At 39.0% G+C, this 23,104-nt stretch overlaps 1 protein-coding gene and 1 long non-coding RNA gene across 5 annotated transcripts in view; one reads left to right on the top strand and one right to left on the bottom strand.

Moving 5' to 3' along the window:
- Window positions 1-10,720: 10,720 nt before the first annotated feature.
- The window catches only part of LOC309697101 (uncharacterized protein), a 30,750-nt gene continuing 18,366 nt past the window's right edge, over window positions 10,721-23,104 (top strand). The window contains exons 1-6 of one of the 4 annotated variants that reach the window (XM_082518754.1): window positions 10,722-12,896; window positions 13,866-14,028; window positions 18,548-18,673; window positions 19,339-19,484; window positions 19,984-20,149; window positions 20,269-21,974. In XM_082518754.1, the coding sequence (XP_082374880.1) occupies window positions 18,559-18,673; window positions 19,339-19,484; window positions 19,984-20,149; window positions 20,269-21,974 (2,133 nt within the window). In that variant the 5' untranslated portion in view covers window positions 10,722-12,896; window positions 13,866-14,028; window positions 18,548-18,558. Of the gene's footprint in view, window positions 14,029-17,271; window positions 17,357-18,547; window positions 18,674-19,338; window positions 19,485-19,983; window positions 20,150-20,268; window positions 21,975-23,104 lie in introns of those variants that run through there. The other 3 variants (XM_082518756.1, XM_082518757.1, XM_082518755.1) reach the window with 3 other exon arrangements.
- Window positions 14,044-16,655, bottom strand: LOC309697103. Its single transcript, XR_014273755.1, has 3 exons — window positions 16,618-16,655; window positions 15,704-15,729; window positions 14,044-15,622 (listed from the first exon to the last, which is right to left on the bottom strand). It is a non-coding gene; the product is annotated as an uncharacterized lncRNA (long non-coding RNA).

Genomic DNA, 23,104 nt, shown 5'->3' with positions numbered 1-23,104 from the left:
AAAATAAATACACCCAGAAAATATTTATTTGGGTGTATTTATTTGAGGGATGGGGGAATCCAGGAAACACACCTGCATGACAAAAATCACATAACCAAACAAAAAAGCCTAATCCAAATTTCTCACAATATTTTACATTGAGATGGATTCCTGGGACAAGTAGTGCTACTATAAAAAGTATTATTCAAACCAAAAAATTAGGGATCTCAAAAGGGATTTTATTGAAAGCGGATAAGACTAAGATTTATTTATTCCTTCAGTCATTATACTTTTTGAGTGTTTTGTCTCTAATTCTTCTCATACGCTGCTGAGATGGGATGAGATTAAGCTGTGTAAAGGAGAGAGGGAGCCGGCTGTCTGCATGTACTCTCTATTATATCAATTCCCTCTTTGTCTGCTCAGTGTGCCGCCACATGGAACAGAAGCCAGAAGTTGCATTACCAGCCTGGCGTGGTGACGGTCACACTGACAGTCCTTATGGGACCATGAGGCGGTGAGGCAGGGAGCAGTGGGTCGGGGGTCCGGGGTGGCGGCAGGCCATCGGGACAGCGCAGCCGCGAGGTAGCCAGGAGACGGCAGAACGGGCACCATGGAAACACAAGCGGCCCCGGCAAATCATGGCAACTGGTAACTAAGTAACAGGAAACGATGGGCCATGCAGGGTGGATGATTGTGGCTAATCATGAGGGGAGGAGGGAGGGACAATGACGGGCCCTGGCTCTCTGCAGACCTCTCTGCTCTGAAGTGCGAGCTCGCTCCCTCCCCACGTGCGCCGGGTTGACACGGAATTAGAGAGCTGGAGGGGAGCGGGGTGGGGGGTGTCCACACTTTCCTCACTGTCATTTTCTGTTCAAATCCATGAGGGGGTGTGGATGAGCACACTGCACGAGGAGAGGAGAAATGAGGCGAGTAGCAGCCATTAAACTTTCTTTTCTCTCTCTCTCTCTCTCTCTCTCTCTCTCTCTGTGTGTGTGTGTGTGTGTGTGTGTGTGTGTGTGTGTGTGTGTGTGTGTGTGTGTGTGTGTGTGTGTGTGTGTGTGTGTTCGTGTTTAAACAGCTATAATCAATAACAGGCTAACAGAGAATTGAAAACTCTTGTTCTGCACCAAAACTTATTGTCTTTTCCAGATAGACCCATACGTTTTTGGACAATTACAGTGGGCTTTTAATGTTTCTTTGTAATTTTGTCAGTAGATCAGTCAGGATGGGACTGAATGCAGGCTGTTAGCATTAAATGAGGGTAAACAAAGCCACTGCATAAATAATGTTTAGGAAGAACATCCATTTTTACACACAGGCCACCACATTACAACATGCTACCACCCATAGCAGCTAAAGAGCCAGATATTTCATCAGGGGGTGGTTGAGACCAAAAACAGATTAAAAGAAGAGTTTGTTCTGGAGTTATTAATCTTTTCTTGTTTCTGCTGCCCCCAAGTGGCCCCACCCAAAAACTTCTCACTGCAGGTTTAAATGTGGCAGTTAATAGGAAGTAAAAGTTAACTGTGTATTTATGACTTGCTCCCTTTTACACAACAGTCTTTAAGCTATGTACCCGCTGTCCCTCCCTTTCAGGCGACTTCCCTGTCTGCTGCGAGGGGCCCCAGAGGAAGCCTGTTATCACCTCACAAAGCCACATTGTGTGCATGACCTAACCACTGCTCATAAACTAAAGCTTTATCTGTGACACAACATCTGCTTACTAAATTGACAGGCACGAACAAAGTGGCTTCAAAGTCTGCAAGTCGAGCCATAAACAAGCACAGGGTGTCAAAAAGCCAACAGTCATCACAGCAAAGCCCCCGAAGCGTGATCTGAACAGTCAAAAACCTCGATTTTCATGTGGCCGAGGCACTCAACCACTGCCCTCTAACATGTGTGGGATCCATCAGCACCACCTGGATTTGGTTCCTTGATCACGCTGATACTTCTCAGCTGTAATAGGCTCAGTGTGGAGAGGCACAAACACTCCCTGTTGCCCAGACACTCCACAGCTCTTATTCAGCCCTCTTGATTGGCTGTGACATGCTTACGGCGGCCCCCTGTAGCTCCACTGACATCCACTTTACAACGGCTGTGTGGCACATCTGATTGCACCTGTCAGGCTCTGTCCTTTTAAGCCTTATCCCCTAAATGCTCCCGCTGACCTTTGTCTCTGTTTTCTTCCCCTTTTCAGATTTTTCCTCCTCGTTCTCAGACCACTTGTTACTCCCTCTTCTCTGCCCACATTCTTCTGAGAGATCTTTTGAGCATCCCCCCTGAAACATGTTGATATTAAGTGATTATTATTGTAATGACTGTTGATTGCATGTAATAGTTCATGCGCTCTGTCGGTATTGCTATTTTATTCACGAAACAGCAGGAGTCCATTTCTGCGGAGCAAATCATCACAATATGGTGTCTGAAGTTCCTTCACCTACTGTGTTTTTCACATTGAAATTCAACTATTTAACTACAGATGCTAACAAACTGCAGTTAAAAAAAACCAATATAAATTAGCTTAAAGTCAACCAATAAGCTTGCTTGTTTTTTTCTGCATATGATTATGATGGTGGCTGCTCATGGACAAAATCTGAAATCATGTAGGTGGCATAGTAGAGTCATGTGAAAAAGAAAGTGTACCGTTTTTTAATTCTGGGTTTCTTCATATCAGGACAAAATTTAAAAAAATATCTGGTCATCTGGAAGTCTTCAAATTGTTTAACCTACATAAGATACATTACACCATGCCGTTATTTTTCTAACAATAACTAAGGCAAAAAAAAAAAAATGCTTGAGCTAATTGTTTTCTGTATGACTTTATCAGTCTCCCACTTTGTTACAGCTGTTTCAGTTCACTGAGGTTTGCAGGTATTGATCTTAAGGTCCCACCACTGCATTTCAGTCGGGTTAGGGTTTGGACTTTGACACCTTGACTATTTTCCTTTTCAGCCATTGTGTTACAGATTTATCCCCGAGCCCAGTTTGAGCCAAGCTTCAGGTGTCAGGCAGACAACCTTATATCTGATTCCACAATACTTCGGTCCACAGAGGTGTTCACGGGCAACTCAGTGGCTGCAAGGTGCCCAAAACAAGCCCAAATCACTGTGCTTCACAGTTTGTGCGAGGTGTTTGTACTCATATGATTTGCTCCGTGTTTTATTTGTTGTTGCTTTGTGTTGTTTTACCAAATATGGTGCTGTATATTAACGGTCCAATTTCCACTTTTTTTTCTTTTTGTTTTGTTTTGTAAAACCAGATCATTTAACAAGTGATAATTTTTTCTCTTATGAATATAAATAATTGGTATGAGCCAAAAGCTCACACTTCAGACTCCTCTAAAAAAGTTTTTTTTTTTTACTTCTAACTTTGCATGATGTCAGCGAGATCCCTAATATGCTCATCCCAGACAGTCAGAGCAATGCTGGCTTAAGGGAGGAGCTAAAACTTTATGAATTTCCTTCTGGGATGATTAAAGTTATTCTTATTGATTTTAATCTTAGCTCGTTTTGGCATTAACTCCAAGTAGGTCCTGCCCTTCCTCACATGTAGCATGCAGCAACACATAATCTACTTCAGATGTTTTTTCACTACATTAAATAGTCTGCTAGGGTACAGCCTGGGTTAAACAGAGAGCAGACCAGACAAGACACCCATTCGCTTGCTCTGAATTCTCCAAACAATGACCTGCACTCTTCTCACATGGGACAAATCTTACATTACAGATTTTGTATTAGTCAGGTTAAAGACCCTTTAATGCAATGGTAATGTCTGAAACTCATAGCTACAGTGAATAAGCTTTAGTAAGGTGCTGGGCTGCCATATGCCATAACAGCTCCAGTAATCTTTGGCACTGATTGGGCAGAAATGTTTTACTGTAGGATAAACCAAGAGATAAATTCACTTTGACCCACAGCTATTACTGACTGAATTTAGATTTTTTTTTTTCAGGGTTCAAAGGCTTCAAATCATTCAGTCCAGCAGTTTAACTAGTTTGTCACAGATTTGAACATTACTATGACAGGATTATGGACATAATGATGTTTGTAAATGTAAAAGGTGTTTTAAAGCAATAAAATAAATATAAGATAATTATTTAACACCCTAAAATAATCTATATACATGATTAATGACATTAATATGATATGATGTTCCGTATATGTGTGAATATGGTTACAATGTATAGACTGAAGATAAACATTGGCTGTGTTTTCCAGTGAAAATTAAATGTGAATTTTAGAAATGTTAGAAATTGAAGTGTTTTAAAGTTTTTCTTCATACAGCAACACTAAAATAAAAAACAACTAAACTTTGTGATTGCATTTACATGTCATATTAAAATGTTATTTTTTAAAGAAAACATTTTCTTAAATGCAAAAATATATGAACAATCTCAAGTACAGTCAAAGTTCAGTGTAAATTAAAATAAGATGTATATGCAATCTAATCGAAGGCGGTACATTTGGTGTGTGTTCATGTTTTTGTGCATGTGTGTGTGTCTGCATGTGTAAGTGTACACATGAATGAGTGAGGTTGTGTATAAGCCTTTAAGGGAGTATGTGATGGCTGCAATGTAGAAAAGCGAACAAATCAGGATTCTGAAGTTTCCTTTTTTTATTCGGACAAAAAATAGAATAAGTCAGGGAACATGTCTCTGACCTCTGAGCGCTTTCATGGGGTAAAAGATACTTTTCAAAAATTAAAACCTATGCTGAAAGCGATAACCAATCCCTCTCTTCTTCTGTTCCTACACCACTTCTTTTTTCCACATGTGCTGTTTTGCTTTTTTACAATTACTCTTGTCACGAAACAGTTGCAGCAGGGACATTTTTTCCTTTTGAGGGCCAAAATAAATTAGCTGGAACAGTGTGAAGAAACAGAAATGCTGGAATGTTATTTAGGTAAGAGCTGCTGTTAGCATGCTTCTCTTAGATCAGATTAGCAAATCTATCGCCTCTGATCATGCATCCCATGAAATATTTGAGTAGTTTTTGTTGGGTTTGTGGTACTTTTTGCTCCTTTTGTGGGAACGGTTATAATCAACACTCTTCCTTTGTTTTGACCCAGCAAACAGTGAATACACAAAGAAATCTCCAAATGAGCTCATCTTTAACTCACATTTTATCATTCTTCTCATTTAACACATTGCTAAGACATTAACCACATAAAGAAAAGTGAAAATGCCGTGATTTCCTTCTCTCCACTGCGATAACCCCCGACTTTGGGAGGATGGGCTAGCCGTGAGGTTGTAAGACAAACAAAGCCTACCCTGACCCCGTGACCCCACTGTGGGATACAGCTCACCACAGATGGTGCAACAAAGACCTTCATAAAAAGCCCTTCAGGGGTAATTTCTTGTTTTCACTTACTAAAACAATATTTCGCATTTTAAGAGCGTTTTACATAGATTTTATAGTAGAGAGCCATGGCACACAAAGAATCATGAATTTAAATCTGTGGGAGAAATATGTAACTGCAAAGGTGGTGCTGGGAGTATTTTAAGGTGGAAAAAATGTGCTTTTTAGCAGACCTTTTTATGCCTTCTTTAAATCAAATTTGACAGGTGATCCTAGACATGGACTTTTTATGTCCCTGTGACCAATGAAATAAAAATTAATATAGAAAAAAGTCTCAAAATAACAACACAAGTAAGTATTAAGTTGCCTCTCAAGTGGCAAGACATGCTACTAGGAGCATTTTGTTGCTCCACGGAAAACACGGCATGGGCACACTGCCTTAGCTTTATGCCTTTTACTTGATTTATATTTATTGCAACAAAAAATCAGACACAGAAATTAACCTCTGGACAAAACTTCCACCTTAAACAACCTCCAAAAACTCAATCAGTTACAGTCTAAAAGTCTAAAAAGGCAATACCGAATAAACTATGATCATGGTAGCACCAGATCAACTTTTCATTGACTGAGCTATAATGGACATTTTGGAAAAACAATGCATCATGGTAATGATGTGAACGTCCTACTCTACCAGACACCAAGTGGTGTCACCTGACTATTTTACTGACAGCCTTTTTTCAGTCTTTAAGCAGTAAAAATTCTCATTAAATGCAGTTTTTAATCCTAATCCCTATTTTGTTTATTACCTTCTGTCACAATGTGGCTCATAAGGCTATAACAAAAGGGCAAGACAAATTGTTTTTCCTGTATTTTATCAATAATCAGTTAATACAAAAGCAAAAGCAACTTACAGTTATGTGAAAAAGAAAAAGGGTTTTAAGGGTTTTTCCCCCCTGTTTTATCAGGATAAGGTAAAAAAAAAAAATCAGCTGGTCCTTAGCAAGTTCTAAAATGATTGGTCTCTCACATTGTTGTGGAGGAAGCCTGGCAGCATTGCTTCAGTTTATTGAGGTTTGCTGACGTTCGTTTATGCACTGCTCTCTTGAGGTCCCACCATAGCATTTATGGACTTTGACCGGGGCATTGCAACACTTTGGTTCTTTTGTTTTTCAGCCATTCTGTTGTAGATTTACTCATCTGCCTCAGTTTCTCTGAGCATTGCGGTCTAACCTTGGGGTGGAGTTGTTGGGTCATCCACTCCTGGGAAGACTGGAAACTGTGGACTTGCAGTTGTTTGGAAATTACTTATACCTTCTCAGATTCATGAGCAGCAACATTTTCTTGTCTTTCATCCTTGTCAAGGTGTTAAGACTCACCTGACTGCTTCAGACCAGCAAACTGACAAAACGTCTTCCTCCTGTTGATCAGTTTATCAAGTGCAACATTGTCTGGCTGATGCTTACCGTCATTTGGTATAAGTACGGATGTACTTAGTTTTTCACACTCCTTTTGAACTTTGCCTACATGTTTTTGTTAAATGAATAATGCCACCTTGTAATATGTCATGTGTCATAAAACCTTTGTCTGAGGTTTTATTTACCTAATTTTAGAACCTGCTGAGTTCCAGATAATATTTTATTGTGTCCGGAGAGTGTGCTTTCTAGTTCACATTGTTGTAAATACATGACCAAAACCAAAATAAAACTAATGGTGCAAGGAAACAACATGAAGGAACAAGAAACTAAGAGGTCATGTGACACAGCAGCAAAAGAGGAAGTGAGGCCAACCGATTTCTCCGGTGGCGCCAATAATTCCTGTTTAACTCACCATGGACCACATGAAGCACACGCACTGGGGTAACTCTGAGATATTTCCTCCTGAGCATTGTTTTAAAATTGTTTGAAATCTATAAAATATGAAAACACTCATTAATCACCACAATATTGTATCCAAACAGTGCATAATAGTGTGAGTCTATTAAAATTGGGACTTTCATTTCAATTTTACAAAGTGCATTTGTAATATTTAAAGTTTTAAACTGTGAATATAAGAATAATGTAAGAATAAAAGAACTCTTTCACTCATTATTGTGTCATATTAATGCCTTTTATAGTACAATATTCAATAACAGTGCATCAGTTATAACAGAGGAAAAACTCTATTTTAATCTTAAGTTTTTCATTTAAGCTCTGTTACAAAGCAGGGAAACAGGGTTGTTACATCAACTAGTTTGATTGTACTCATGTCCTTTTTTGCTAATTGCTGGGAGTAAAGTGTATTAACATTTTCTGCTTCACCAATATGCAAACTATCCTGGTGATAACAGCAGAATACAGTGGTTGCATGTGTTTATCCTGGATTTAGAACCCTTGCTTTGTTAGGTGGACATATTTTCTTCATGCTGTGCTTTAAATGTCAATTACATTTCATCTTAACATAGTTATGTTGAATCTATATGTTTCCATGGTTTGTGTGCCCCAGTGGTGGGACATGGGATAAAAACAGAAAAGCTCCAACCAGGCTCTCTAAAGTCTCTTATAGTCATTTTAAAATGACAAGGATCACCCTGAGCAGTCTATATTTCTTTGCTCTACTCATGATGGGTCCTTTTGCTCACCTGTCTATAAATACAGCAAAACACATATTGTTATTTTGGAAAGTCTGTTAGCTTTTAGTCTAGTTGTGGCAGACTACACTGTGGTATTACACAAAAATTACAAGTACCAGGACATTTGGGCTGTGAGAAGTAAAGAACTGTGCAACTTGATTTAAAAAACAAATAAAAAAAGAGGGAGAGAAACTAATGTGGAACAGAACAAAAGCCCAAATGTGATCTTAATGCAGCAGAGGTCAGTGTTTCATTTTCTTATCTGAGGTCACAGATGACAAATGACGGACACTGCTTTTGTATCATTTTAATTTTTTTTACTTCTCAACATGTACATCAAGCATTGCTTTTGTTTTTAATTAATTAATTATTTTTTACTTTTTGATGCTTTTACCACTTTTGCCAGTAAGGACACAGGAGAGATTCTTGTTAGTATCAACCGTTATGTTTGACTGAACAAAATATGACTAAATATCAATATGTATCATTTAATACTGCCATCTGTAGCTTTAGCTGGCTATATTTGAATTTATTTTGCATTTGGCATGCTTAGCTTTAGAGTTTAGCATTTGCAGCTATGATGGGAATAAACTTGGATTAACAATTATCTGGCGCGCTAATGTTAGCTTCTGACACAATTAATTCCCAAATATGTTAACTAGTATTATTTTATTCGAAGTTGGACAAAATTACAGGCAGGCTTTAGGACCACCTTCAGGCACAAAGGCTTTTTTCTTTATACAAAAAAAAAAAAATAGCACGAAGGCTTTTAATTGTAATCCCACAGTCTTCCCCTTTCTCAGATCCTAGGAGCTGCAGTCACCCTTGCTAGCCGCTCAGCCTGTGCCTGTTAGCCAGCCAGTTGGAGTCAGCTGTTACTGTTGACTGGTCAGCTAGTACTATCAGAGGGTTACTCACTGAAAGCTGGGCAGTCAGATGGTGCTGTTAGGACTATATGCCTCTGCTCTACAGAAGGTTTATAAGATGTGTGAAACAGTTCAGCCACATTATTTATTTATTTTTTTACCAGGGAAATCATGAAATGACACACTGAATCTGATTCATGTGAAACACTTTATTTTTTAAAGGAATAAAAGACAGACATCCTTTAATCAGCTATGAAACTTGCTGGTCTAGTTTATAGTCACAAATTATTGAGACATGCAGATTTAATTAATTAATTTTATTTATCAATCAAACTGCAACTTGTGTGATGTCATGGTCTGTGAATGTTGTTGTTTTTAGTCCTCATTTTTTCATATTTGAGATTTTTTTCTTTTTTTTATTGCAGCTAGAGTTAGTTCTTGATATTTTGGAATCCTAATTTCTGTGTAGCATCATTGCCTTTGGTAGAATTTGCATGTGTGCTTGTCATTCTGACTGTAGACAGGATAGTTTTAAAAGAATTCTAGTGAATTTTGGACAAACTGTAGAGTGGGGTCATGTTAGCAATCCATCAAAACGTCCACCAGTGTCTTCATGGTCAACTGGTTGAAAGTTGAAAAAAGCCTTATTCCTTAGAAACTATGATTATTACAAGTGTGGTGTGCATTGTCAACAAATAGTAGGTACCAAAAAATATTTAAACTACAGTTTTTATACTTGACCTCTGACCTCTCCTTCAAGGTCAATAGATTCATCTGAAGGCTAAAGTGGCAATAATGCTATAAAGGCCAATTAAAAACTATATTAATTAGAAATATCCTGTCTCACAGTGATGCTGAAAAACTAGTTAATGCATTTATTACTTCTAGGCTGGACTAGTGTAATTCATTATTATTAGGATGTCCTAAAAACTCCCTGAAAAGCCTTCAGTTAATTCAAAATGCTGCAGCAAGAGTACTGACAGGGACTAGAAACAGAGAGCATATTTCTCCTATATTGGCTTCCCTTCATTGGCTTCCTGTTAAATCCAGAATTGAATTCAAAATCCTGCTCCTCACATACAAGGTCTTATTTAATCAGGCCCCATCTTATCTTAATAGTAGTACCATATCACCCCATTAGAGCAATTTGCTCTCGCACTGCAGGCTTACTTGTTGTTCCTAGAGTATTTAAAAGTAGAATGGGAGGGAGAGCCTTCAGTTTTCAGGCCCCTCTTCTGTGGAACCAGCTTCCAGTTTGGATTCGGGAGACAGACACTATCTCTACTTTTAAGATTAGGCTTAAAACTTTCCTTTTTTCTAAAGCATATAGTTAGGGCTGGACCAGGTGACCCTGAATCCTCCCTTAGTTATGCTGCAATAGACGTAGGCTGCTTGATTCCCATTATGAGTTGAGTATTTCCTTTTCAGTCACGTTTCTCACTCATTATGTGTTAACAGACCTCTGCATTGAATCACATTTGTTATTAATCTCTGTCTCTCTTCCACAGCATGTCTTTTATTCTGTCTTCTTTCTCTCACCCCAACCGGTCGCGGCACATGGCCACCCCACCTTGAGCCTGGTTCCGGAGGTTTCTTCCTGTTAAAAGGGAGTTTTTCCTTCCCACTGTTGCCAAAGTGCCTGCTCAAAGGGGGTCATATGATTGTTGGGTTTTTCTCTGTATGTATTATTGTAGGGTATACCTTACAATATAAAGCGCCTTGAGGCAACTGTTGTTGTAATTTGGTGCTATATAAATAAAATTGAATTGAATGGAATATTTTTTTTTTAAATTTAGGATCAACAACTTTTTCTAATTAATATTTTCCAGTAAATATTTAAGCACATTTTACTAAATAATGGAATGAATGCTACACATGGACTATATCCACATTTAAAAAAAATAATGGAAAATAGTTGTACTTAAAATTATGTCAAGTATAATAAAATGGGTTTCAACAGAGCAAAGAACCAAAGCTTTTACTGCACTATAAACATTTTAATATACATTTAAAAAGAAAACACTGTAATAAACACTTCCATTAATAGTAGGTAGAGATGTTCCAGGCCAGTAATTTCTTAGTCGACTAAACGAGGAAAAAAAAATTAGACTTACCGACTAGTCTAAAACTATGAAACACTCAGATATCAAGTTTTACTTAAGAACCATATTGATGTCAAAAACTGATCATGTTGCCTATAATACCTCGCACCATGCATTGTTAATGTTGCATGTTATAATCCAAACAGACAATAAAGAAGGAAAACAATTAAAATAAACCAAAGTTATATATGATATGAAAATATGCTACTAGAAAAGATATATTATTAAATATGACAAATTAGAAAAACTAAACTAAAACTACAACTGACGAGTGGCACATTGTGCCATGCATTATGAATGCTGCACACTGTTCGAACCACTTCAATAAAAGTTCAGTTAAAAAATTACGCATCATCTAGCCTTTTCTTCTGTTTATCTGACGTTGGGTCACAGGGGCAACAGCCCAGACTTCCCTCTCAGCACATTCCTTCCAGCATATCCTGGGATACATCAAGGTGTACCCAGGTCAGTTGAGAGATAGCATCTTTCCATCTTGTCTTGGTCTATCCTGGGTCCTCCTCCCAGTAGGATGTGCCCGGCCGGAACACCATCCCCAGCCACATCAGCTGGCTCCTTTCGATGTGGAAGAGCAGCGGCTCAACTCTTCCTACTCCGCCCCTTTCAAATGACTCAACTTTTCACCCAATGGGAAAGCCCATCCACCCCTCAGAGAAAGTTAATTTTTGCCACTTGTATCCACGATCTTTAAAAGAACTAATTATAATAGTGTTAACATTATATATAGATTAACAGATTTATGGTGTTTCTCAAGATAGATGGTCGATCTGGTGGCGGTTGGCTGCATAGGATTTAGGACACAACAATTTAGCGGCATTGGATATCAATTAAAATGTAAAACAATCAGATTAAGTGAACTCTGGTACCGTCTATAGTGAAAATTAGTTGTCTAGTTGTATGGTCATGCACATTCAAGTAAATATTGCCTAGAGTGGGCTCCTTTAGCAGAAGACTGCCCTCTCTGAGTGCTTCTTGTAATTTATATTCTATTCTCTCTGTTTCAGTTGACTCCTATCTTCCTAGTGTCCCCTTGTATTTTTTTTCACATTGTCCAGTGGTGATCTCTGTGTTAGGTGTTTCTGTTGTGTTCATTTCTTGTTTTACTTTGATAGTCCTGATTGTCTCGACGGTTTCCACCTGTGTCTTGTTACCCAGGTGTTTCCACTCCTCTCATTAGACCTCAATGTGTTTGAATTATAAGCAGTTTTACGTGCTGTTGTTCCCTGATTGTTTATGATATGTTGTAGTTAGTTGCATTTTTAATTTCTGGACTGTCTAATCAGCCTGAATAAAGGTTTGTTAATTTTGTTGTCTTGCATGCATTTGGGTCCCTTTTGCCTGGAATTTCATAACATTTGACATTTATCGATGGTGGCTCAAAACTTCTGCACAGTACTGTCTGTCTTGACTTCCAGCCTCACTGGCTAAGACCAGAGTTTGCAGTCTTTGTTTGGGCTGCCATGTCAGACCCAGAATAGGGACTACATCACTAGTTCAGCTACAACCATGTAGAAAATGGCCCAATCTCTGGATACTATGGACATATGGATTTAAAGAGTGTTAGAAAGATCAAAAACTAAACTGAGCTATTCCCTAAACTTTTTTGTGTGGTGTTTGAAACCCACATGAAGGGTTTGGGATCCACTGATGTAGAGAGCATGCACAATAGTCATACTGTGTAAATAAGTATATTTATTTTTCATTAATGATGTTTTTTAGCTCTGTCCCATTAACGCAAATATGACTTGATGAGGATGAAACAAAACGGCCACTACCATTTTTGTTTTTGGCGTATATGCCATCAAACTGGTAATTAGGACTAGCAGAGATGGTGTAATGACTTCACATCTGCCACCGGGAAGAAACAAAATGGCCACACATGTTGTTAGTGGAAGGCATTTTAAGTCTTCTATAGCTGTCAAACACAGATACGCCTGGTGATGTTAGACTGCTTTGTACAGGTAGATACTTGCAGAACTCACGTACAGCGTGTCTTATGGCTGATTGTCACATTCTCGCTGTGGAGGTGAGGTGAGCCAAGCAGAGCCATATTTAATGTTCCTTCCTTTGTGAGTGCAGAAATGAAGCGCCTGTGCCATTATGGTGGGTTTATTAGTATGTCGGGCGGTTAAAATGCGCCTTCGGCTCCCCCCCCGGGTTGTTCAGGTTAAAAATATATATTTGGTACTTGATTTAAAAAAATGGCTTAACCACATGTCGCAGCGCTTATGCTCTTCCACCTGCTGGGCCGCCATTACGCCGTCATTCAACACAGTGAAAAGAGACAGGATAGGGAAACCGCGATTAAACATCCGCCATTGCTTTATGTTTAACAGTCATATTAGATTGAACCAACTCGCTGTCGAGCTAGCTCTACCGGCCATGTAGAAGAAAGCACCTTTATCCCAAATTTAGTGTTATGTTTCAGATATTTTTTTAAACCTCTGTTACAGTTGTTAGTTATTTATTTTTAAAGAGAACACGTCAAATAGGTATGTGTAACAGTTCACAACATTTCCACTGTCACTGCAGTTATAAATAAACATAATGAAAACCTAATCGTTGATGTTTGCTAGCATACTCATTTTGTCGGTCACATCGGTTTTTTCGGACAGCTCGTTGGATTTTGACCTTGAGGACGGTTATTCCTAAATTGACCTAGAGTTGTAGGAAAATTGTGCTACTTTTAAGTAGGTAGGGTTCAGTGATGTTGGCCTGAATTGTTTGGTTACACTGGCCATCGGGTATAGCTAGCGAGCCTTAATTTGACGAAGCAACAAAGGAGATCGAAGAGCCGAGACCAGCATTCTTGTTTTTTTTTAATCGTACTTTATTTTCCTGTGGGGGAAGGCTAGGTCTAAGTTTAATTTTTATTTAAGTTTAACTTTAGGTGGGGATAGTTATTTTAGCGCACAGGGCGGTGTTCGCTAGGTACTGCTATGGCATCCAATTTCGAACAATTATAATCCTCCGCGCTTTGCTCGGCCTGTGCTAGGCGCTAGTGTTGACGTTAAAGTCGGAAAAGACTATCCGTTGATAGGGTCTAGCCGGGACTGCCTATCTGTGGCTGGCCAATGGACGACCAACAGGGCAGGTCTACATGTGAAGAATATGCTGAAGAAAGCGCTGTGAGTCTGTGCTTACTGGGAACGGTGGAGGTAAGTTACCCGTAATTTGTTTTATTTATACAAAAACACGCCGTTTCCGTTCTTTTCGGACCTTACCGAACAAAGAGGTTAGGGCTCTTAGTGTCTTTATTGTCTCGGTTTTTGGAAATCCAGCACTCTGGCTCCTCATAACACAAAGACCGGCTTGAACCATCCCAAGGAAACACCAGCTTGGAGGTTTTTGACTTCCTATCAGAGCTCAAATTTCCTCCGATTAGATTTTCTTAATTCCGGTTAATGTAGTCACACTCGGTTGTAATTGCATTTTCCTTACACCTGTGTGTGATTGTAACTTATTTCCTAACCATTTGCTACAATAAAACAAAACAATGAGCCAGCCTTTGGTGCAGTACGATGCATGCTTAGCCAAAATGTTAGAAAACAAACCCAGACTACTGAACCGAAAGCCGGTCAGCCTGTTAGTCACAACACGACTATATTTGCTTTCCGAGTGCATAAAGCGAAAGTAAGAGGATTGCACGTTAAAGCTCAAGTTTCTCAGACTGAAAGTTTTCTGCATTGGGTCGTTCGCGGGGAAAAAAAATGGACAACAACGCGAGACTTCTATACATTGAAGAAAAGGAGGGGTGGGGGAGCATCAGCAGCAACATGGCTCAAATGTCCAGCAGCACTCAGCTTGTACATCGTTTACCGTTTGAATGTACACACGACAAGATGAAAACAATTAAATGTAAACGTGAGGAAAGCCTCAGATTCTATCTTCCACAGACAGACAATAGGAAGATTAGTCAGCTAATCAAGTAGCTTGGTCTCACTCACTGCCCCCTCCTTCCCTGTCTGTCATCAAGGGTTAAACACCAGCTATGGCACTAACATGACATGATGAAAGTTTTCTTTTTTAAGAAGAACAAACCTGAGATCACCGCACAGACCATATGTTAGTAGTATATAAATAATTTAGCTGAAATGATACATGATGTACAAATACAAACAAAAACAGTGTTACAAATAATATATTACAAAGTATATACTACAAAGAATCAATGATAAAGAAAATAGGCTGTTGTTCTCTCTGTAGTGCTTTGTTGCATTTTTTATAAATGCATTAAAAAGCAGTGAATTAAAACAACAAAGATCTTACTAGGTTCTGCACCTGTTTAGATATTAAACAAGGGGTGTGTATAACTTTCCAGGAATTTTTATTATGGTAAGATAGTTTCAGGTAAAACTAAGCTGCAGCTTGTGAGTTAACATCAGCGATGGATTTAAAGGGGCAAGCAGTAATTTCTCACGGTTATTAATTTGAAAAAGGGATTCTGTACTTATAAATATACATAGTGTGTAAATATATCTTCCAACATGCAGTCAAAACTTAATTAATCTGTTAAAAAGGCATGGTGTTTTACATATGTGGCTAGAGACTGGCCACATATTTAGTATATCAAAGGCAAAGAGAAGTCGTAGCTGTTCCTATGTCATGGAGGGTTATTAACATTTTTGTTGCACCATCAGACTCAAGGTAATGGAAAGATCATACCTATGTTTTTCATTGGAGATGGGATATCCTTAGAAAGTCTCATTGTCTTCCTCCTCACCTTAAACCTCACCTTCTTAACTGAAGTCACTGCTCAACACAAAAACATGCTCATTTATTATCGATATTGTCACAACTACTTTTTATCAGGTAATCAGAATGTGTCCGTACCGTCTTTGGATAGCTGACAAATCCTGCTAAAAAAACAAACAGATGGTTATAAGCTAACATTATGGTAGTTAATGTTTCATTACATGCTCATATCGCATGAAGTTTATTTTTTAATTAGTGTTAGAGTCCCGTAATGTTAGATCCACTTCAAAAATAGTTTAACTAACACTGACTAACAGCAGCTAATGACAGCAAAAAAGCAGCGTTTACCATCATTTCAGCAAATCTTCAACATCTCATGTCAGTATCACTGTCATTGGTCACTAGTGAGCTTCTGACTCACTGACCTGTGTCAGATTCCTTTCACCAAGTTTTATAGCCTCCTATTGAGTAAATAAGAGTGGAGACCTTTCACCCAACATTTTCCATACTTTAGTAGAAACAAGATGGGCATAGATACAGTCTAAAATCATTTTTAAAAAAATCTCATGTTCTACAACAGCCACTGTAGCTAGGATTATGCACTTTAATTTGGAAGGGTAAGAAAAGAGAAATGTTGACTGCATTTTGCAATCTATTGACATCTAGCGGAGTGCTTCCGCTCCAGTGTTCCGACATCGGGCTTCCAATTTAACTAGAACCTAGCATGATCTTGGGCTCATGATGTCACCAATGCAGTCCATTATTCAACAAAGAAACTACTTATGCACCAGACAATGAAGTGTCATAGTAAAACAATATGGCATTAAAACTACTTAATGTCTGAATCGCTTTTATTTTTTAAGATTTACTGTGTAATTAAGTAGAACTACCTGGTAGAGCATGCACGTATATTAAGTAAATATTAAGTACTGTGTACAACTTTACGCTTTATAAATGTGTATGCAGTGTTATGTTATGAAATTATGAAATAAAAATTTAAACTGATTTACATAACTGAAAAACCAAAGTCTTCATAATCTGTTAGCATCTACCTTTGTTTTGGTTTTGCGTGAACAACATGGCGGCGGGCGACATCCCAGAATGCATTGCGATTTCCGATTTCCAGTAGTAGATTGAAGGATAATCACAAGATCATCGTCCTGTGTGCTCAAGTTGTAAAACCACTATCTTGGGCTCAATACATATGCGTTGTTCGTTAATTTTAGTTGAGGTTAGGTTTCGTTCATAACACGTCTGTTCTCATGATGTGTTAAGTGGCCCTAGTTTTTGTTTTTCCCAAAAGTCATTAGCGTCAGCGGTCCGTCACAGTGGGAGTAGGTTATCACTTTTTAGCAATGATTGAAAGCCACGTGACACGGTCACCCTCTCACCCTTGTGTGTAGATGACGTTGTTGCACGCTGGCCCCGTGTTATGGTAAAATGGTAAATGGCCTGTATTTATATAGCGCTTTACTAGTCCCTAAGGACCCCAAAGCGCTTTACATATCCAGTCATCCACCCATTCACGCACACATTCACACACTGGTGATGGCAAGCTACATTGTAGCCACAGCCACCCTGGGGCGCACTGACAGAGGCGAGGCTGCCGGACACTGGCGCCACCGGGCCCTCTGACCACCACCAGTAGGCAACGGGTGAGGTGTCTTGCCCAAGGACACAACGACCGAGACTGTCCAAGCCGGGGCTCGAACCGGCAACCTTCCGATTACAAGGCGAACTTCCAACTCTTGAGCCACGATTGCCCCGTGTTGTGTGTTGATTGTATTGTAGGTAAGAAAACGAGTCAGTTGTATAAAATGTTACTGTGCATACCTACTGCTGTCAAAGCAAAGTCTGTTTTACATGAATATTAAATATTGTGCGCCGTGTCTCTTGTTATGACCGGGTCATTCAGACTTTCGCCTTGTTGAAAGTGGAGGGTCGCACTTTGAGGGGAAAGTGAGCTCATTCAAACACGAAGCCGACATGTTCAGCTGCAGTCAGATTAAATGAAATGACTGCATCTTCGGATAGGCTTAAAATTGACTTAACAGTGTGCTCCAACAGACACGTCTCTACAATCGAGACGTCCTACCGACAAAAACATGGCGAGAAGCAAAGCATTCACGAAACATTTGTGCGCCTTCTGTCGCTGCGGCTACCCCCACTAACGGCTAACTTGCTAATTTAGCTAGCGGCTAAGTTATCCGGTAGCCCTAAAGAGGTGTAGGAAAAAGTAACTTCTACTTTTTTTAACGACTGGTCTATAGAGGTAATAAAACTGCTTGAAACAACCAAAGATCAAGTAAACAAACAGAAATGGCAACAAGTATCTGAGCAGAGAAGAAACAACTGTAGAAAGTTTTCTGCAGTCACATGATCATCTTTTTAAAATGTATTGTAATCCAAAAGATCCTGTTACAGCTCCCCGGAATTGAGGCAAACAGCCTCTAACAAAATAGCTTAAGTAGGATAAAGTGCAGTCTGACAACACATGTATTTTAAAAATTGAAGGTAAAGTAAACACGAAGTGAAAGAATATATTTAAATAATTATAAAGTAATATAGTTATGATATAATGAAGCAAAATATCTCATAAAACAATGGAAATTTAAAATAAATATTGTACTTTTAGAATCAACAGTAAAGTCAGAAGATTAAAAGGACACATATGTATCACATTGTGCCTATTAATATGTTTTTGTTGTTGTTGTTTTTAAGAAATCTTATTCTCTGGAAGGAATACTTCTGCTAAACTCTCCTGTAGCTTTAAGCTCGTGATTCTTTGAGTTCCATGTCTCTGTCTTATTACGTCTCTGGTTTTACTTATGGTATATGGTAAATGTGTATATAGAAAGAATATAAGGATTATAGCCATGAAATACTATAACAGTTTTAGTTTTGGCGCGCTAATCTTTGTGTGTTAATATTCTCTCTGGCTTTATCCAAATGTATTTTGTGTTTTTTGTTTTGTTTTTCTAGAGAGCTGCAAGATGGAGAGCACAGTGGTCAGGACCTCAGACTCCTCAACTGATAAATATTTTTATTTGAAATGGATCAACAGTCTCCTGAAGACAAACTTCAAAAATGTGGAGGAGATGGGTTCAGGTGATTCATCAGTATGAATAGTCCAATATATTTCTATGCATCTGGCTTAGCCCACTTTAATAACCTTCAACACGATATCACAGCAAAATGTAATAGATGTGCCGTTTCACCGTGTCCATTCCACACTTTGCCTTTCCAAAAAACGTGAAATAGACATGCATGCAGAAGTTCCATTACTGCATGCAGAAATTGCGTTACCAGTAGGTGGAGAGAAAAGCCTCGAAGTCGGTAATGAACAAAAAATGTGTTAAGTACATTCCAATTACTGGAAACAAATAAGCTCTGCAGCTTATATGTATTTATGTGTAAGTGTGTTAATAATGGACTGGCGTGACTTTTACACATTTTGCCGCGGTACTGGGTTGCAACATTAATCTTAGACTTTAGATTAAGTCTAAGTGCAAATGAGAGACTGAACAGCTCTGTAACCCCGCCAAGCTTTTACTGGCCTTAAGTTAAACTGCTTATGTCATATTTTGAAGCAACTCCAGAGAACACAGTGTACATGTATTGGTTACTGAGATGCTGATGATAAAGTGTTGTTCATTAAATAAAAATAGCCTGTTTCTGCTAGAATAACTGCTGTGGACCATGTAGTTTTTAAAAAAAACAAACAACGATTCTCCCTCTGTTAACATAACTTGTCTATGTGTGTGATCTGATAGGTGCGTGCCACTGTCAGATGATGGACTGTGTTTTTCCTGGATCTATTGACATGAGCAAGGTGAAGTTTGATGCACAAAGTGAGGACGACTGTAAGCACAATTTCAGACTACTCCATGAGGCCTTCAGCACAAATGGTATCACAAAGGTAGGTATGCATTAGTTCTCTACTAGAATAGCATTAAAGTGTCTTAGCTCATGCATTTGTTTTAATACATTTTGTTATTAATTTCTCATTGTCATTACCTATTAATGTCTTTACACTGTGTCTACAAATCAGCAAGTCATCACTACTTTCTTACCTAAATTTCTTTGCACTCTGCTTACAAATTTAAAATTTATATATATGCAGAAATATTGAAGGTCTAGCTTTCCAAAAATGTCAAGATACACATTTACTAAATTCTTAGCATATTATATCTGTAACATAAAATATTTTTTAAAACTGTTAATTTATTCATGCTTGTGCCACAAACATCAATAGTTTTAATAATAATAATAATAATAATTACTAGCTATGAAAGAAATGTGCAATTCCTTGTAAGTATAACAGTGGATATATGTCTTTTGAAGAAAACTTTATTCAGTAATGAGTTTTACAATATAGTGTTTATAAATGTTATTTTGTCTTCTTTGTCCTGATACAGAAAATTCCAGTTGAGAAGCTCATAAAAGGGGATTTTAACAGCAACATTAAGTTCCTCAAGTGGTTCAAGGGCTTCTACGCAGAAAATGTGAAAAGTAATGATTATGACGCTGTGAAAGCTCGTGACAGCTGTGATATCAGCCCTATTTTGGTGTCTCCTAAGTCAGGTAATTGTCATGCAAGATTTTCTTTCACTTTGGTAAAGGAATAAGTCTCTGTAATGTGTTTTGAGGACCACAGTTATAGGACATCTGCTGTGATGTTTTTGTTTTCTCTGTTTTACCAGAGAGATCTAAAGAGTCTGACACGGAGGAAAACAGCAAAACGACTAAAAGGTTTCCTTACAGCGAGAAGTGGAATGATGTTTTTGCTTGGGCTGAGCGCAGTTCTCGCGGAGACAACTATACCTACTGTTCCTCCTGTGGTACTGACCTTAGCACTATTAACAAAGGCTTTTTTGAACTTAAGCGCCATGTGGAAACAACCAAACACAGGAAAAGGGCTGCGAAGAAAAGATGTGGTGCAAGAACACAGGTCACTGAGTCGCTGCCTTGCAGTGATGAAGCTGTCCAGTTTATTTACAATCACTGTTACACTGGATCTGCTAAAGGTCAGCAGGGATATAGACATTTTGCGCGTTGTAAGCTGGGATCACAGTACCCCAAAGATATCATATCTGCCTGCGAAAACACTCCTTACTGTTTATACATTTATGGAGGGGTACCTGTAGGAAAAGATGAAGCAGTCTCTGTGTTGCTTGTTGGGTTTTTTGATGTTGAAGCCTCTAGTCGCTGCATCAGATTTCTGGATGCTCTTCAGGCAGGGGACGGTGCAGGAGATCAGTCTGCAGCAGCAGTTGTGGATAGCTTGAAGAAATTTGGGCTATCCACTGATAATCTCGCTGCTGTTTATCTAACTGGCAATGGTTTAGCCACAGAGGAAATCTGTTCTAAACTCAGGGAACTCAACGCAAACATCGTAACCTTAGGAGGCCTGTACACCATCGCTGATGCTGCTTGTCGTGCTGCCATCAAGGAGCTCTCCAATCAGGTTCAAGAACTGATGGTAGACCTCCATGAACACTACTCTGCCTGCTCTACAAAGAATGAAAACCTCAAAGATCTTTTTGACTCAGATGTCAGCAATGACAGCGCATCGCTTCACACCAACACCAGCTGCTTTAGAGTTTGTCTGTTGGTCACAAAAATATTGGAAATGTGGACCGATCTCACACTGTACTTTAGTTCTTGCAATGAAGATGAGAAGACTAAGTCCATCTGTTCTCAGCTTAATGATCCCAAAGTTAAGGCAATGTTTATGTTCCTGCAGCAGGCCTTAGAGCCTCTGCACAGTTTTCAGAGGAAAACACAGGAAGCTTTTGGTACTAATATTGAGCTTATTCTAGAAGAAGCCAATAGTCTGATTTCCATTTACACCTCCTACTTCCTCAGTCCACAGGCTGCTGATCGTTTCCTCATTGAACGTGATGTCCAAATTCTTAAGAACAAGAATTTCCACCTGCCAAGCTCTGAACTCTGTCTGGGTAAAAAAACTGTGGAAGACTTTCTGAAAACATCTGAAGCTGCTGAGGCACTGCCACTATTACAGGAGGATGTATTATCATTTTATATTGCACTCACTGGTTGTATCGCAGAGGAGCTGCCTTTAAATGACTCAGTGCTGAAGGGCATCGCTCAGCTGCTGAACTCACAGAGCAGGCTGAAAGTGACAGAGGAAACAGTCGGGGAGCTGGGCACCAAGCTGGGAATCTGCAACTTCCCTGAGGAAGTCAAACAGCTCACGAATGAATTCCTTGAGTATCAGAAGGCTCAGGAGGGAGAGGCCGAGGATGGAGGGAAGGGCAGCGCAGCTGTGGTTTCACTGGAAAACATACTGAATGACACCAAGCCAGCCTCAATCTTCAGGAAGCTTCTTTTGATCCTTTTGTCTTTCCCATGTCCTCCGCTGGATGCGCAGCAGGTTTTTACTCAGGTATGTGAATGTTTAGTCAGTTAAGTTTGTTCATATAGACATTTACACACAACAAATGTTAACGAAGTTCTGCACAACAAGTAAACATGAATCAGTTGAAAAAGTATATGTGATTAAGAAAAAATGGTGGATTGCTTCCTGTGGGTTTAGGGTAAGAGTTGGTGTCTCAAGGGATGATTTTGAATATCTCAAGGTCCTGTTTACAGTGATGTGAAAGCAACTGAATGGCACACTGGTGCTGCACCCACTTTACCTGTGCACCACTGCAGTAATGCGGGTGTTGTACCTGTTGTTGTGGTGAAGGTAGAGCTGGCCTGTGATTATAAGCTCTGGGTTGTGACAGAATAAAGTAGCAAATAGAAATGGCTGAAATGAGTTTCACCTCAAACTATTTATAGGTATATTTAAAAACAGCAAACACTGACCAGAGATCAGAGTAAAAATATCACATATAGCTGGACTCTCTGGAATTAGTTGGTGTGGGATTGATAATGGTATTACTGGTGTTAAATCAAACATGGGGTGTATGGCAGTTGTTAGAGATGATATTTAATCAAGTTTGATCTTTTTGTTAGAGCTTCCTTTAACATATCAAAGGAAATCTTAATTTCCTATCAGCTCTGCTACAAATCCTTCCAGTAGCCTGAGTGACAGGATATTTACTCAAGTAGAGTAGGAAAGTAAACAGATGAACAGAAGGCAACTGAGGGAGATACCTGTCCAAAGACAGGGCAAGATTAGTGTTCTGATACGCAATAAAAATGTCCAGCCGTAGCAGAAATAATCATGCGGGATCTACATGCAGGCAAAGAGGTTTGACGGGTTCTCTGGGTGCAGAAGTTTCAATTTTGAAAGGCATATGGTGAGAAGAGTTTAGAGCACAAATTTGAATATCACAGAGATGCAAATGAAACGATAAAACATCAGTCCAATGTGTGGCCCCATTCACGAGTGGGGCCTTTGACAAAAAAAAAACTGTTGAAATGGTAAAATCCCCAAGAATTAAAACGGTATCAAATCAAACTAAGGTTTGATTCAGAGGAGTAGAATCACTGCTCCTTTGAAACAAAAGGACTCAGCCATGCATCTGATCAGGAGGAAGCCTCCATTTGGAGGTTTCCAGACAAACT

Source organism: Aulonocara stuartgranti, assembly GCF_965226115.1.
Source record: "Aulonocara stuartgranti genome assembly, chromosome: 20".
In the NCBI taxonomy this organism is placed as follows: Eukaryota; Metazoa; Chordata; class Actinopteri; order Cichliformes; family Cichlidae; genus Aulonocara; species Aulonocara stuartgranti.
This window is presented reverse-complemented; position numbering and strand designations above follow the sequence as displayed.